The 15,566-nt window shown below is 35.3% G+C and overlaps 1 protein-coding gene across 10 annotated transcripts in view; it reads right to left on the reverse strand.

Annotated features, from left to right (window-relative positions):
* Nucleotides 1-15,566, reverse strand: part of Rgk2 (Rad, Gem/Kir family member 2) — a 114,158-nt gene that overhangs the window by 52,046 nt on the left and 46,546 nt on the right. For all 10 annotated transcript variants that reach the window (XM_073991281.1, XM_073991274.1, XM_073991280.1 and 7 more), the window contains 3 exons: nt 14,567-15,509; nt 14,154-14,505; nt 13,905-14,088 (listed from right to left, as the gene is read on the reverse strand). In XM_073991281.1, the coding sequence (XP_073847382.1) occupies nt 13,905-14,088; nt 14,154-14,505; nt 14,567-15,509 (1,479 nt within the window). The remainder of the gene's footprint in view (nt 1-13,904; nt 14,089-14,153; nt 14,506-14,566; nt 15,510-15,566) is intronic.

Genomic DNA, 15,566 nt, shown 5'->3' on the forward strand with positions numbered 1-15,566 from the left:
CCAGTGATTACCTCTGTTTTAAACATAAACACTTTCGGTTTAAAATATAAAGCAATTATTAGTCAACCTTTCACCTAAACTCACTAGTCTGTTTACTCGTTAATTGTAAGCACGCGTCTCACCCACAACAGATAGTCATCAACACTTTTCGCCCAGTAAATCACCGTGTTATACACTACAACGTTAAGTTTTATTTCCTTTTCTTTATTGGCTAAACTCGGGTTTGTACCACTCGCTCTCCACAAACAAATTACACTGTGCAACAACAAATCATTTTTTTTTCAAAATGATGAGAAAAACTGAGTAGATTATGAAAGTAGAGCTAAAAATATGAGACACGTGTATCGACGTTTTTAACGTTTACATTGGAAAGTAACAAAAGTAGGCGGGGCAAGTTCCGACCATTTCTAGTTTTTTTCGAAATATTCGCGTTAATATATCTTGGAATCCTAGCATTTTAGGTATATAGTGTCAACTGTAGTGGCAACTTTACTGTGGGGAATATTAATGTTAAAATATTTAACCCACATGTGGTCTTTTTGGTCCTTTTTCCGAAAATCTTTCAAAAACTCCTATAAAATTTGATAATATCAAATCCAAATATACTACAAATTTGTTGGCCATAAAATTTTACTATAGATCTCAGAATACACCAAATATATAAAAATAACAACACGTTTAGGGTTAAAGTCGGACTTTATCTGAGTTTATTCAAAATTTTCCCACAAAACATAATTTTAGAAAGGTGACGTCAAAGACAAAAATATTCTTCGTCAAATTTCACCATGGGTCACCAAACAAATAAAATTTTGAATAAACTCAGATAAAGTCCGACTTTAAACCGAAAACGTGTTTTTATTTTTAGAGATTCCTGGCGATTAGATAAGATTTACAGATTTGGTGTATTCTGGATTTGATATGATCACATTTTAAAGGAGTTTTTGAAAGATTTTCGGAAAAAGGACAAAAATGACCCTTTGATGAACTGCATGAGGGTTAAATTTTTTAACATAAATTTTCTCCACATCCTCCTCTGTAAAGTTCCCAAAGAAATTATGTACCTAAAATGCAAGTATTCTAAGATATATTAACTCGAATATTTCGAAAAAAAAACTAGAAATGGGGGAACTTGCCCGCCTACTTTGGTTACTTTCCGATGTAAACATTAAAAACGCCGACACACGTGTCTCATATGTTTAGCTCTACTTTCATAATCTACACAGTTTTCCTGTAATTTTTTTTTGTTGTCGCACAGTGTTATGTGCTGCCTATCTGAGCGTTCACATAAACACCGTATGTTTGGGTTCTATATTCTTTACCAAGCAAAATAGTATGGTTCATGGACAAAATAATGATTTGGGTACACAGAAAAAAATACTGATTATATGCTTTTTACATTAGCACGAAAAATTGGTTTCAGGGCTGTTTCGTCATTTATTTGCTAAAACAGGCAACATGTTGCGTCATTTACCATACAAAAATAAATGACGATAGCTGCGTCATTTATTCTAAACAAAGCACGAAAACACCATACTACGAGTATTATAAGTAGCCCTGTTTTTTTTTGTCATAAACTACCAAAAAATGCAACTGTTTTATGATGTCTTTGTTTGTTTGTGTGTGTTGTAGAAAAACAATAATACTCAAACGATGACAAAAGTGAAAATAAATGGTTAAAAACTTGCAAAAATTATGTTTTTTTTTTAATTTTGAATTAAGTCAAGTTAGTTGGTAAACATTTTGTTGTGAAATTCTTATTTTTCTGGTATAAAATTGTGCGCGTGTGTATGTGTTATTGTATAAGTGTGTATGTGCTCGTAAGCAAATGACGCAAAAAAAAAAACAGATGTAAATACACTTCATTTGTTTCTAGGATTTCGTAAAACGAAAGATTTAATGTGCATATGTAAATTGGACTTTATAGGAATAGTGTCCATAAAGTCTTGCCAATGTTCAAATATCTGCATTTCATGAACGACTTTCATAAAGCATAACAAATACTGGTTTCTTCTGAGAGATTGAAAAAACAATGTCCGTCTGTCTGTCCGTCTGTTGTAATCACTCTAGCGTTCGCAAAAATTAAGCTAGAGCGCTATATTTTTCCACCCGAGTGTCTTTTTCCCATAGGCAGGTCAAGTTCGAATATGGGCTATATCGGACCACTTTTTGGTTAGCCCCCATATAACGGTACCTCCCGATTTTCGGTATTTTGTGGATTTTAACTAAATTTTTTGACCAAACTACCAATTGAACATTTGAGGTTCCCAGTGACCGGAAAACATCTCCACTTAAAACCGTCAACATAGGTCCATGTTTTGGTATAGCCCCCAAATAACGGTACCTCCCGATTTTCGATACTTTGAGGATTTTAGGTACAATTTTTGACCAAACTACGTGCAGTTGAACATTTGAGGTTCCCAGTGACCGCAAAACATCTCCACCAAAAACCGTCAATATAGGTCCATGTTTTTGTATAACCCCCATATAACGGTACCTCCCGATTTTCGGTAATTTGAGGATTTTAGCTAAAATTTTTGACCGAACTGCTGTAAATTGACAGTTGAGGTTCCCAGTAATCACAAAACATCTCCACCTAAAACTGTCAACATAGGTCAATGTTTTGGTATAGCCCCCATAAACAGTACCTCCCGCATTTTGGTATTTAGGATTAGCTAAAAATTTTCACCGAACTACCTGTAATTTGAAAGGTGAGGTTCCTAAAACACCTCCTCCAGTAGTCACAAAATATCTCTTTCAAAAACTGTAAACATAGGTCTACGTTTTGGAACAGCACCCATAACAGTACCTCCCGATTTTCGGTATTTTGAGGATTCTAGCTACATTTTGCGACCGAACTACCTGCGATTTGACATTTGAGATTCCCAGTGGTCACAAAACATCTCCACCAAAAACTGTCAATATAGTTCCATGTTTTGGTATAGCCCGCGTATAAAATTACCTACCGGTTTTCGGTATTTTGAAGATTTAAGCTGCAATTTTCGACTGAACTATTTCTAAGTCGACATTTGAGGTTCCCAGTGGTCACACAACATCTCCACCAAAAACTGTATAGGGGGCTATACAAAAACATGGACCTATGATGTTTTTATATAGCCACCAATATAAATTGTCAACATAGGTCTATGTTTTGGTATTGCCCCCATATAACGGTACCTCCCGATTTTCGGGTTTTTTATTTTAGCTACACTTTTTTCCAAGTATCTGCAATTCGACATTTGAGGTTCTAAGTGGTCACAAAACTTCTCCACCAAAACATAGGTCCACACTTTGATATATAGCATTTCCAGATTAAATGAAACCTTTTCCAAATTAAATGAAACCTTTTCCAAATTAAACGAAACCTTTTCCAAATTAAATGAAACCTTTTCCAAATTAAACGAAACCTTTTCCAAATTAAATGAAACCTTTTCCAATAAAAATGAAACCTTTTCCAATTGAAATGAAACTTTTTCCAAATTAAATGAAACCTTTATTTTGTCATAAAATATACATGAAAAGAATATTGATTTTTGTTGGTTTAATTTAAAATCTTAACACAATGGGATGTAATTGTAACAAATATATTTATGTAGATTGGTTTTTGAGAATAGAAGTAGTTGTCTTATTACAAAATATTTTACTACATTGAGGTCTTATTATATAACATTTAAATAACTTAATAATAAAAGAAAAACAAAAATGGAACACATGTTGGGTTTTTTAAACACCGAACTGGAACAATGCTCTGGAAATACAAAATATATCACTTAAAACAATATTGATTATATTGGCATGCCACTTTTCTTACCTAATGAAGGGGCTCTCTGTTTGCTGAAGAAGTTCTAGGTTTTATCGAGTCGTATGTAGAAAACCAGCCAGAAACTACCATAAAGTCAATAAAAACTAAGCTGTTCAGGGAAATAATGTGAACATTTGCAAAAGTTTTAAAAATAAGTCTAAAAATGGCATCCGTCGAAATTGAAAGAATGAACGAGCCCAGGACGTTAGAGTTACTCTCGGGATTTTACAAGATGGGTACCCCAACAACGAGAAAAGTTAATAATTATAGACGAGCGTGTATTATTTCTTCACTTACGAAGAACCCAAGCTCGTTCTACGCAAGGGACAAGAGCCCAAATTATGTTGCCTTCAGTAAAAGGTCGGAATGTTACACTCATTGCCGCAATAAACAACGGGGGAGTTGTTCATTATACTATAGTTTCAAATTCTAGTGTAAATGCAGATAAATGTAAACAATTTATTGAAGGTCTATTGAAAAAGATTATTCCAGACTTGGAGAACTCATTCCTTATTATGGATAATGCTCAAATTCATAAGAGGCATGACATAAAATCTTTGATAGAAACAAAGGGGTGCCAACTTAAATTTCTACAGCCATACTCTCCGATGCTCAACCCGATCGAAAATGCATTTTCAAAAATAAAGTGCTGCGATAGAGCTGAACTTCGGGATCTTTCCACGGACCATAACATCAGTGATGTGATAGAGAGCAGCATTGGGCAAATTAATCAGCAAGATTGTTCCAACTACGTGATGGACATGGTGTTGAAAATCCCTCTAGCAGCAAACAGAGAGCCCTTTCATTAGGTAAGAAAAGTGACATGTCAATATAATTAATAATATTTTAAGTGATATATTTTGTATCTCCAGAGCATATTTCCAGTTCGGTGTTTAAAAAACCCTCCAAGTTTTCCATTTTTGTTTTTCTTTTATTGGTAAGTTGTTTAAATGTTATATAATAAGACCACAACGAAGTAAAATATTTTGTAATAAGACAACTACTTCTATTCACAAAAACCAATCTACATAACTATATTTGTTACAATTACATCCCATTGTGTTAAGATTTCAAATTAAACCAACAAAAATCAATATTCTTTTCATGTATATTTTATGACAAAATAAAGGTTTCATTTAATTTGGAAAAAGTTTCATTTCAATTGGAAAAGGTTTCATTTAATTTGGAAAAAGTTTCATTTCAATTGGAAAAGGTTTCATTTCTATTGGAAAAGGTTTCATTTAATTTGGAAAAGGTTTCGTTTAATTTGGAAAATGTTTCATTTAATTTGGAAAAGGTTTCATTTAATTTGGAAAAGGTTTCATTTAATCTGGAAATGCTATAGCCTCATATAAGGTTCCCGGCGGATTGAATACATTTTTATGATTTTTTAGCTTATTTAGATATCAGTGGTCACAAAATATCTCAGCCTAAAATTGTGGACAGGAAATAAAATAATTATTCCGTCTTAGTTCAGAATATTTTATGGTGGAGGGTATAAAAGAACTTAACGCTTTTTTACTTGTTGGGTGTTTATTTGGGTATTTAAAAATTTATTTCGAAATGAAAATTTTGTTCTTCTGTCAGACAGAAAATCAACAAGTAAGAACGGCGTTAAGTTCGGCCGGGCCAAACTTGTTATACCCTTCACCACAAGTTGTATTGAAGTAAAATGGAATAATTAGTTCCCTTTAGTGTATGAAGAAGACTTAATACTAAATTTCAGCATGGGGGCTTTTTATAACGTTGATCTATACCGACAAATTTCTGACGGAAAGTTTTTAGGCTCAAAGAAGACTATATACCAAATTTTCCATATTTCGGTAAGAGAATGTAGCTAAAACTTAAAAAATATCGAAAATCAAGAAGTACGCTTCTATGGGGATATAGGAAGACGTGGACCTATACTGATAATAATCTTCTGGAATATTTTGTATTTTCGGTTGGATATTGACGTCACAATCTTCAGTATTACGAAAATCGGGAGGTACCGTTCTATGGGGGCTATATCGAAACCTATACCGATGAATTTTAGTCAGAAATGGGCAATATGAAAGTGTGGACCTGTACAGATATATTTCTGGCGAACAGTTTTATATAACATTGAAGACTAAATACCAAATTTCAGCCATTTTGGTGGAATATTGAAGACACAACCTTAAAAATACGAAAAATCGGGAGGTACTTTTCCATGAGGGCTATATGAAGGGGAAGTTTGAGTACCCCCAACGAAGTCTAAATACCAAATTTCAGCCATTTCGGTGCAATATTGAGGCCACAACGTTCAAAATACTGAAAATCGGGAGGTACCGTTCTATGGGGGCTATATGAAGGCATGGACCGATACCGACAAAGTTCTGGGGAAAAGTTTTATACCACCAACGTAGACTAAGTACCAAATTTCAGCCATTTCGGTGTGATAATGAAGCTAAATCCTTAAAAATACCGAAAATCGGGAGGTACCGTTCTATGGGGGCTATATCAAAACGTGGACCGATATATCCCATTTTCAATACCAACCATCCTGCAAGTAATAAAAACTTCTGTACCAAATTTTGGTACAGACAAAATTGCGAGCTGCGAGGACAGACGGACATGGTTAAATCGACATAGAATTTTATGCTGATCAATAATATATATACTTTATAGGGTCTCCGACGAATATTTTGATGTGTTACAAACGGAATGACAAATTTAATTATACCCTCCATATGGTGGAGGGTATAAAAAGTAAACAAGAAAAGCGGTTTAACCCCGCGGACTACACTTTTATATGTAAATTCGAGCGTTGGAGTTTTATGTAGGAAGAAAATCAATGTAGACTGCAGTAATTATAGCTTTGTCGAAGAGGACCAAAATCTCAAGATTAAGCCATCAGCTGTATGAAAAAAATATTAATCTCGGTCCAGCATTTACGTTTTTCCGCAAGGAGGACTTTAACAAACAGCTCTAAAAGCCTTTAACAAACAGCTCAAAAATTACGCTGTAAGTATATATGATAGATTTACCAAAAATATGTTCCAAAATTTGTCATATTTTAACTTGTCACATATCCAAAAAAGGTTATTTTTTTCGTTTTCGCGTCTGATTATATGATTTTAGTTTCTGTAGTTTATACCCACATATTGGGTAAATACCTGGTTTTTTACCCATTTGTACCAATTTTAATGGGTATTTACCATTTGGGTATTTACCCATTTCCCACCTCTAGGTATGCCTATGACATAACCATAAACAATTTAAATTGAAACCGACGAAATCTCCATACTTATTGCTTTTAATACCCTAGACAGACGGCAGAGTTAATTTACATTAAAAATGTCCTAATTTGAATTAATTTTTCATCCTGACAGACGATAGTATTTGCATTTATGAATCAGCTGTTTGTGTTGTTTGTTTGTACCCAGCAGACCATTTCATAAAGCTTTACAAAAGTTCGCCAAAATATGCGAAACAAATACAGTTTCTTTTTAATTAATTCTCTTTCGAGTTGAGCTGTTAGGCCTTTAGAGATACATTGAAAAATTAGGAGTCTACCGAAGTCCCACGCATCCAACCATTACACTACGTTTCACGGGTGGTAAATCCGATCTTCAGGTGTATTAGGATGTTGTTTTTGTGGCAGACGAAGGCAAAGCTTGGTAACTGGTATATATATCGAACTTCATTAGATAAATGTATATGCGAAATTATGTCAGTTAATTGAAACTCCAAACTTTTCCTATAGTCCTGCTTGGTAATCCCATTTTTCAATGTTCACAAATACTATGGTAAGTTTTATTCCTACATCATTAGTAATTGCTCTTCTATATCAGAAGATTTTATTTTTTGATCATCAATTATTGTCTACTAAAGTTTTGACAAGTTGATGGTGGCTTAAAACGCTAAGACGCCGGCAACCTTGACACTCAGTTGTCGGAGACCCAGGTTCGAATCCCAGCCTGGCTCATGCTGAAATTATTTTTTATTTTTGCCTTATTAAGGCGAAGGCCATTTATAGTGATATTTTTAATTAATTCTCTTTCGAGTTGAGCTGTTAGGCCTTTAGAGATACATTGAAAAATTAGGAGTCTACCGAAGTCCCACGCATCCAACCATTGCACTACGTTTCACGGGTGGTAAATCCGATCTTCAGGTGTATTAGGATGTTGTTTTTGTGGCAGACGAAGGCAAAGCTTGGTAACTGGTATATATATCGAACTTCATTAGATAAATGTATATGCGAAATTATGTCAGTTAATTGAAACTCCAAACTTTTCCTATAGTCCTGCTTGGTAATCCCATTTTTCAATGTTCACAAATACTATGGTAAGTTTTATTCCTACATCATTAGTAATTGCTCTTCTATATCAGAAGATTTTATTTTTTGATCATCAATTATTGTCTACTAAAGTTTTGACAAGTTGATGGTGGCTTAGAACGCTAAGACGCCGGCAACCTTGACACTCAGTTGTCGGAGACCCAGGTTCGAATCCCAGCCTGGCTCATGCTGAAATTATTTTTTATTTTTGCCTTATTAAGGCGAAGGCCATTTATAGTGATATTTTTAATTAATTCTCTTTCGAGTTGAGCTGTTAGGCCTTTAGAGATACATTGAAAAATTAGGAGTCTACCGAAGTCCCACGCATCCAACCATTACACTACGTTTCACGGGTGGTAAATCCGATCTTCAGGTGTATTAGGATGTTGTTTTTGTGGCAGACGAAGGCAAAGCTTGGTAACTGGTATATATATCGAACTTCATTAGATAAATGTATATGCGAAATTATGTCAGTTAATTGAAACTCCAAACTTTTCCTATAGTCCTGCTTGGTAATCCCATTTTTCAATGTTCACAAATACTATGGTAAGTTTTATTCCTACATCATTGGTAATTGCTCTTCTATATCAGAAGATTTTATTTTTTGATCATCAATTATTGTCTACTAAAGTTTTGACAAGTTGATGGTGGCTTAGAACGCTAAGACGCCGGCAACCTTGACACTCAGTTGTCGGAGACCCAGGTTCGAATCCCAGCCTGGCTTATGCTGAAATTATTTTTTATTTTTGCCTTATTAAGGCGAAGGCCATTTATAGTGATATTTTTAATTAATTCTCTTTCGAGTTGAGCTGTTAGGCCTTTAGAGATACATTGAAAAATTAGGAGTCTACCGAAGTCCCACGCATCCAACCATTACACTACGTTTCACGGGTGGTAAATCCGATCTTCAGGTGTATTAGGATGTTGTTTTTGTGGCAGACGAAGGCAAAGCTTGGTAACTGGTATATATATCGAACTTCATTAGATAAATGTATATGCGAAATTATGTCAGTTAATTGAAACTCCAAACTTTTCCTATAGTCCTGCTTGGTAATCCCATTTTTCAATGTTCACAAATACTATGGTAAGTTTTATTCCTACATCATTAGTAATTGCTCTTCTATATCAGAAGATTTTATTTTTTGATCATCAATTATTGTCTACTAAAGTTTTGACAAGTTGATGGTGGCTTAGAACGCTAAGACGCCGGCAACCTTGACACTCAGTTGTCGGAGACCCAGGTTCGAATCCCAGCCTGGCTCATGCTGAAATTATTTTTTATTTTTGCCTTATTAAGGCGAAGGCCATTTATAGTGATATTTTTAATTAATTCTCTTTCGAGTTGAGCTGTTAGGCCTTTAGAGATACATTGAAAAATTAGGAGTCTACCGAAGTCCCACGCATCCAACCATTACACTACGTTTCACGGGTGGTAAATCCGATCTTCAGGTGTATTAGGATGTTGTTTTTGTGGCAGACGAAGGCAAGGCTTGGTAACTGGTATATATATCGAACTTCATTAGATAAATGTATATGCGAAATTATGTCAGTTAATTGAAACTCCAAACTTTTCCTATAGTCCTGCTTGGTAATCCCATTTTTCAATGTTCACAAATACTATGGTAAGTTTTATTCCTACATCATTAGTAATTGCTCTTCTATATCAGAAGATTTTATTTTTTGATCATCAATTATTGTCTACTAAAGTTTTGACAAGTTGATGGTGGCTTAGAACGCTAAGATGCCGGCAACCTTGACACTCAGTTGTCGGAGACCCAGGTTCGAATCCCAGCCTGGCTCATGCTGAAATTATTTTTTATTTTTGCCTTATTAAGGCGAAGGCCATTTATAGTGATATTTTTAATTAATTCTCTTTCGAGTTGAGCTGTTAGGCCTTTAGAAATACATTGAAAAATTAGGAGTCTACCGAAGTCCCACGCATCCAACCATTACACTACGTTTCACGGGTGGTAAATCCGATCTTCAGGTGTATTAGGATGTTGTTTTTGTGGCAGACGAAGGCAAAGCTTGGTAACTGGTATATATATCGAACTTCATTAGATAAATGTATATGCGAAATTATGTCAGTTAATTGAAACTCCAAACTTTTCCTATAGTCCTGCTTGGTAATCCCATTTTTCAATGTTCACAAATACTATGGTAAGTTTTATTCCTACATCATTAGTAATTGCTCTTCTATATCAGAAGATTTTATTTTTTGATCATCAATTATTGTCTACTAAAGTTTTGACAAGTTGATGGTGGCTTAGAACGCTAAGACGCCGGCAACCTTGACACTCAGTTGTCGGAGACCCAGGTTCGAATCCCAGCCTGGCTCATGCTGAAATTATTTTTTATTTTTGCCTTATTAAGGCGAAGGCCATTTATAGTGATATTTTTAATTAATTCTCTTTCGAGTTGAGCTGTTAGGCCTTTAGAGATACATTGAAAAATTAGGAGTCTACCGAAGTCCCACGCATCCAACCATTGCACTACGTTTCACGGGTGGTAAATCCGATCTTCAGGTGTATTAGGATGTTGTTTTTGTGGCAGACGAAGGCAAAGCTTGGTAACTGGTATATATATCGAACTTCATTAGATAAATGTATATGCGAAATTATGTCAGTTAATTGAAACTCCAAACTTTTCCTATAGTCCTGCTTGGTAATCCCATTTTTCAATGTTCACAAATACTATGGTAAGTTTTATTCCTACATCATTAGTAATTGCTCTTCTATATCAGAAGATTTTATTTTTTGATCATCAATTATTGTCTACTAAAGTTTTGACAAGTTGATGGTGGCTTAGAACGCTAAGACGCCGGCAACCTTGACACTCAGTTGTCGGAGACCCAGGTTCGAATCCCAGCCTGGCTCATGCTGAAATTATTTTTTATTTTTGCCTTATTAAGGCGAAGGCCATTTATAGTGATATTTTTAATTAATTCTCTTTCGAGTTGAGCTGTTAGGCCTTTAGAGATACATTGAAAAATTAGGAGTCTACCGAAGTCCCACGCATCCAACCATTACACTACGTTTCACGGGTGGTAAATCCGATCTTCAGGTGTATTAGGATGTTGTTTTTGTGGCAGACGAAGGCATAGCTTGGTAACTGGTATATATATCGAACTTCATTAGATAAATGTATATGCGAAATTATGTCAGTTAATTGAAACTCCAAACTTTTCCTATAGTCCTGCTTGGTAATCCCATTTTTCAATGTTCACAAATACTATGGTAAGTTTTATTCCTACATCATTAGTAATTGCTCTTCTATATCAGAAGATTTTATTTTTTGATCATCAATTATTGTCTACTAAAGTTTTGACAAGTTGATGGTGGCTTAGAACGCTAAGACGCCGGCAACCTTGACACTCAGTTGTCGGAGACCCAGGTTCGAATCCCAGCCTGGCTCATGCTGAAATTATTTTTTATTTTTGCCTTATTAAGGCGAAGGCCATTTATAGTGATATTTTTAATTAATTCTCTTTCGAGTTGAGCTGTTAGGCCTTTAGAGATACATTGAAAAATTAGGAGTCTACCGAAGTCCCACGCATCCAACCATTACACTACGTTTCACGGGTGGTAAATCCGATCTTCAGGTGTATTAGGATGTTGTTTTTGTGGCAGACGAAGGCAAAGCTTGGTAACTGGTATATATATCGAACTTCATTAGATAAATGTATATGCGAAATTATGTCAGTTAATTGAAACTCCAAACTTTTCCTATAGTCCTGCTTGGTAATCCCATTTTTCAATGTTCACAAATACTATGGTAAGTTTTATTCCTACATCATTAGTAATTGCTCTTCTATATCAGAAGATTTTATTTTTTGATCATCAATTATTGTCTACTAAAGTTTTGACAAGTTGATGGTGGGTTAGAACGCTAAGACGCCGGCAACCTTGACACTCAGTTGTCGGAGACCCAGGTTCGAATCCCAGCCTGGCTCATGCTGAAATTATTTTTTATTTTTGCCTTATTAAGGCGAAGGCCATTTATAGTGATATTTTTAATTAATTCTCTTTCGAGTTGAGCTGTTAGGCCTTTAGAGATACATTGAAAAATTAGGAGTCTACCGAAGTCCCACGCATCCAACCATTGCACTACGTTTCACGGGTGGTAAATCCGATCTTCAGGTGTATTAGGATGTTGTTTTTGTGGCAGACGAAGGCAAAGCTTGGTAACTGGTATATATATCGAACTTCATTAGATAAATGTATATGCGAAATTATGTCAGTTAATTGAAACTCCAAACTTTTCCTATAGTCCTGCTTGGTAATCCCATTTTTCAATGTTCACAAATACTATGGTAAGTTTTATTCCTACATCATTAGTAATTGCTCTTCTATATCAGAAGATTTTATTTTTTGATCATCAATTATTGTCTACTAAAGTTTTGACAAGTTGATGGTGGCTTAGAACGCTAAGACGCCGGCAACCTTGACACTCAGTTGTCGGAGACCCAGGTTCGAATCCCAGCCTGGCTCATGCTGAAATTATTTTTTATTTTTGCCTTATTAAGGCGAAGGCCATTTATAGTGATATTTTTAATTAATTCTCTTTCGAGTTGAGCTGTTAGGCCTTTAGAGATACATTGAAAAATTAGGAGTCTACCGAAGTCCCACGCATCCAACCATTACACTACGTTTCACGGGTGGTAAATCCGATCTTCAGGTGTATTAGGATGTTGTTTTTGTGGCAGACGAAGGCAAAGCTTGGTAACTGGTATATATATCGAACTTCATTAGATAAATGTATATGCGAAATTATGTCAGTTAATTGAAACTCCAAACTTTTCCTATAGTCCTGCTTGGTAATCCCATTTTTCAATGTTCACAAATACTATGGTAAGTTTTATTCCTACATCATTTATTCCTACCTTTGATCTTTTCGCCACGATGAAGCAAAAATAAATTTAATTTATTCGCGATATTTTTGAGTCTTTTTAATATTATAAAAATATTGCAAAATTTTAAAAAACATTTGAGGAAGATATAATTTTCGATAGAATTGGTATGGTGGGTAATGAAATTTTTTGTGAAAATAAAAATTTGAGAAAGAGATTTGTTAGAAGGCGTGAAAAACGATTAACTGCTATTCTACTCACGAAAGACCACTACTTATTTTGAAGAAACGCGAAAATTGCTGATTTGCTTTCTCTTTTTATTTTCTTAAATTGATTTTCAACAGCATTGCCATATTGAAATTGCTAAATTCAGTTTAAATTTCCTTTGATTTTGTGCATTAAGCAAAGACGTATAGCAATAAAGACTCGAACAAATGCATTTTCCAAAAACATATGATAATAGTTCCACATTTTGGTTACAGATGGCTACACAACTCACTGGAATTGATAACAGCAATGCCAATCGTTTTGGATTCCCATTTCTCGCGGCAGAAAACATTAACGTTGTGTTTTGTGGCTGAAATTTATTTCTTTTCTTTTTTTATTGTTTCTTTAATAAAAAAATCAAAAGTGAATGCCGTCAAACTTGAGTTTTAATGTTTTTCCTGTCAATATTCCAATGAATAACAGTTTTCGTTTAACAGAATGTTGCTATGATATCATAGCAACAGAGTTTAACTCCCTCTACAGTTAATTTTTCACAATTGACTTTTCCTATCTTATAATATTGACATCTTTGCATTAAGAATGTGGATAATGCACGAATTACTTTGAATTAAGGCAGTTAATGCAAATTAACGCTGCCGTCTGTCTAGGGTATAAATCATTTAAAATACAATTCAGCTACAAATTTCCTTAAACCCATAATATACAAGAAAACAACACACTTTACTCACCTGCTGTTCGTAGAATTTACACTTGTATTACTGCGAGATCGCCTAGATATTATAGAGTCTCCACAATTGACAACGTTACCTTTACTAATAGAAAAGTGTCGCAAGCGGTAGAGGTCGTCACTAACTCTAGGATTGTATGGACGGTCTGGTAATGAACAAACCCTTGGCCGGAAGTGATCTGGAACTATTGAAGAATGAATTAGTTTCATGTCAGGCTTTCCTAGATTAATAAAACAATTATATTCTAACCTGGAAGTTCCAGGAAATTTGACGTTCTGCGTTGTCGCCCCCTATTTGAAGCTTGGAATGCCAGTGGTCCTATATCATCATTCGATACCAACGAAGCGTTTGAACAAGCACTCTTCATAGACTCACGAGAACTACGTCGACTAGCCAAATAGGCTAGACCACCCTTTGAACTTCCTCGTCTTCGTGGTTTATAACTGGTAGCTGTAGGTGTAGAGGACTCGCCAACTAGTTTAGATTTGCCCCTCTCGCCATCGGTGTCTTGTGTTAAATCGCTTGTAGATTTTCTATGTCTCAATGAAACAATACTATCCGAACAAGTGCGGTCTAATGTTGAATGTGAGCTGTGAAGTACCTGTGTGTTAAATGTAATATATCAAAAGTAAGTTGTTGTGGTAGTAGAAACGCTTCAATACCTGATAACCCGGATTTGAGGTTATGTTAATTGCATGCCTTCGTTTACGTATAATTGATTTCTGTTCAGCGAGTGGACTTAGATCTTGAGTTTGGTCAGTTGTTGTAGTTTGTCTTGTTGATGTGTCCGAATAACTGAACGACGTCGTTGTCGTAGCTACAGTGCTAGTTTCCGATTCTACAGAGAGTTGTGTACAGTCTGTAACACACGAATCTCTTTTAAGGTAATAATTATTCGGCCCTAGTCCTTGATATCCACCCATATTCGATGAAACTGTCATATCCCATTCGTCATTTCGAACCGGGGATTTTTTTGTATTGATTCGAGGAAGATTTTCCAGAGGGCCTGAACGTAATAATTTCTTTGAATTTTTTCTGTGTGGTTCATAGAAATTTGGTGACATGGGTGCAGCTGAATGATTTCCCTCAAAGTATCTACCACTAAGAACAGGATTTTCTCCAAAATCCTCTTGGTCAATATCAGGAGATACTGGCTCGTAATACTCAAATTTTCTGCTGGGTGAATCTATTACGGGACTGATGGCTTCAAAGACAAATTTGCACGGTGTATGTGGACTGCGGCGGGGGGACAAAGGAGTTTGATTACCACTGTACATGTTGCCCGAAGGAGAGTCCATTGAGTTATCATTTGAATAAACTGCCTTTGGGCTTCTTGAGCCTGATGATGGTGTATGATAATAGGAAGCTGAAGATAGTGCATCGTCGCTACTATCATTGGCAAATGTGGTAGTAATTTTAGGGCTACGAGGTGGATTGTCCCGACTGCTTGAGCGTGTATTTGGAGCAGATGATGTTGTTGGGGCATCAGAAAAATTGCTTTGACAACTGTAATTACTTCGTATTGAAGGGCTCCTCTGCGAGGGGAGAGTTGATGGTTTTATAACCGAATCGTATGCATTGCCACCGATTGGCATAGGAAGAGTCCTATATTGATAATAAGAACCAGAATTAATTGTTATGTTAGAAAGATATATGTATATG

Source organism: Musca autumnalis, unplaced genomic scaffold (genome assembly GCF_047663935.1).
Source record: "Musca autumnalis isolate F117 unplaced genomic scaffold, ASM4766393v1 scaffold_5, whole genome shotgun sequence".
In the NCBI taxonomy this organism is placed as follows: Eukaryota; Metazoa; Arthropoda; class Insecta; order Diptera; family Muscidae; genus Musca; species Musca autumnalis.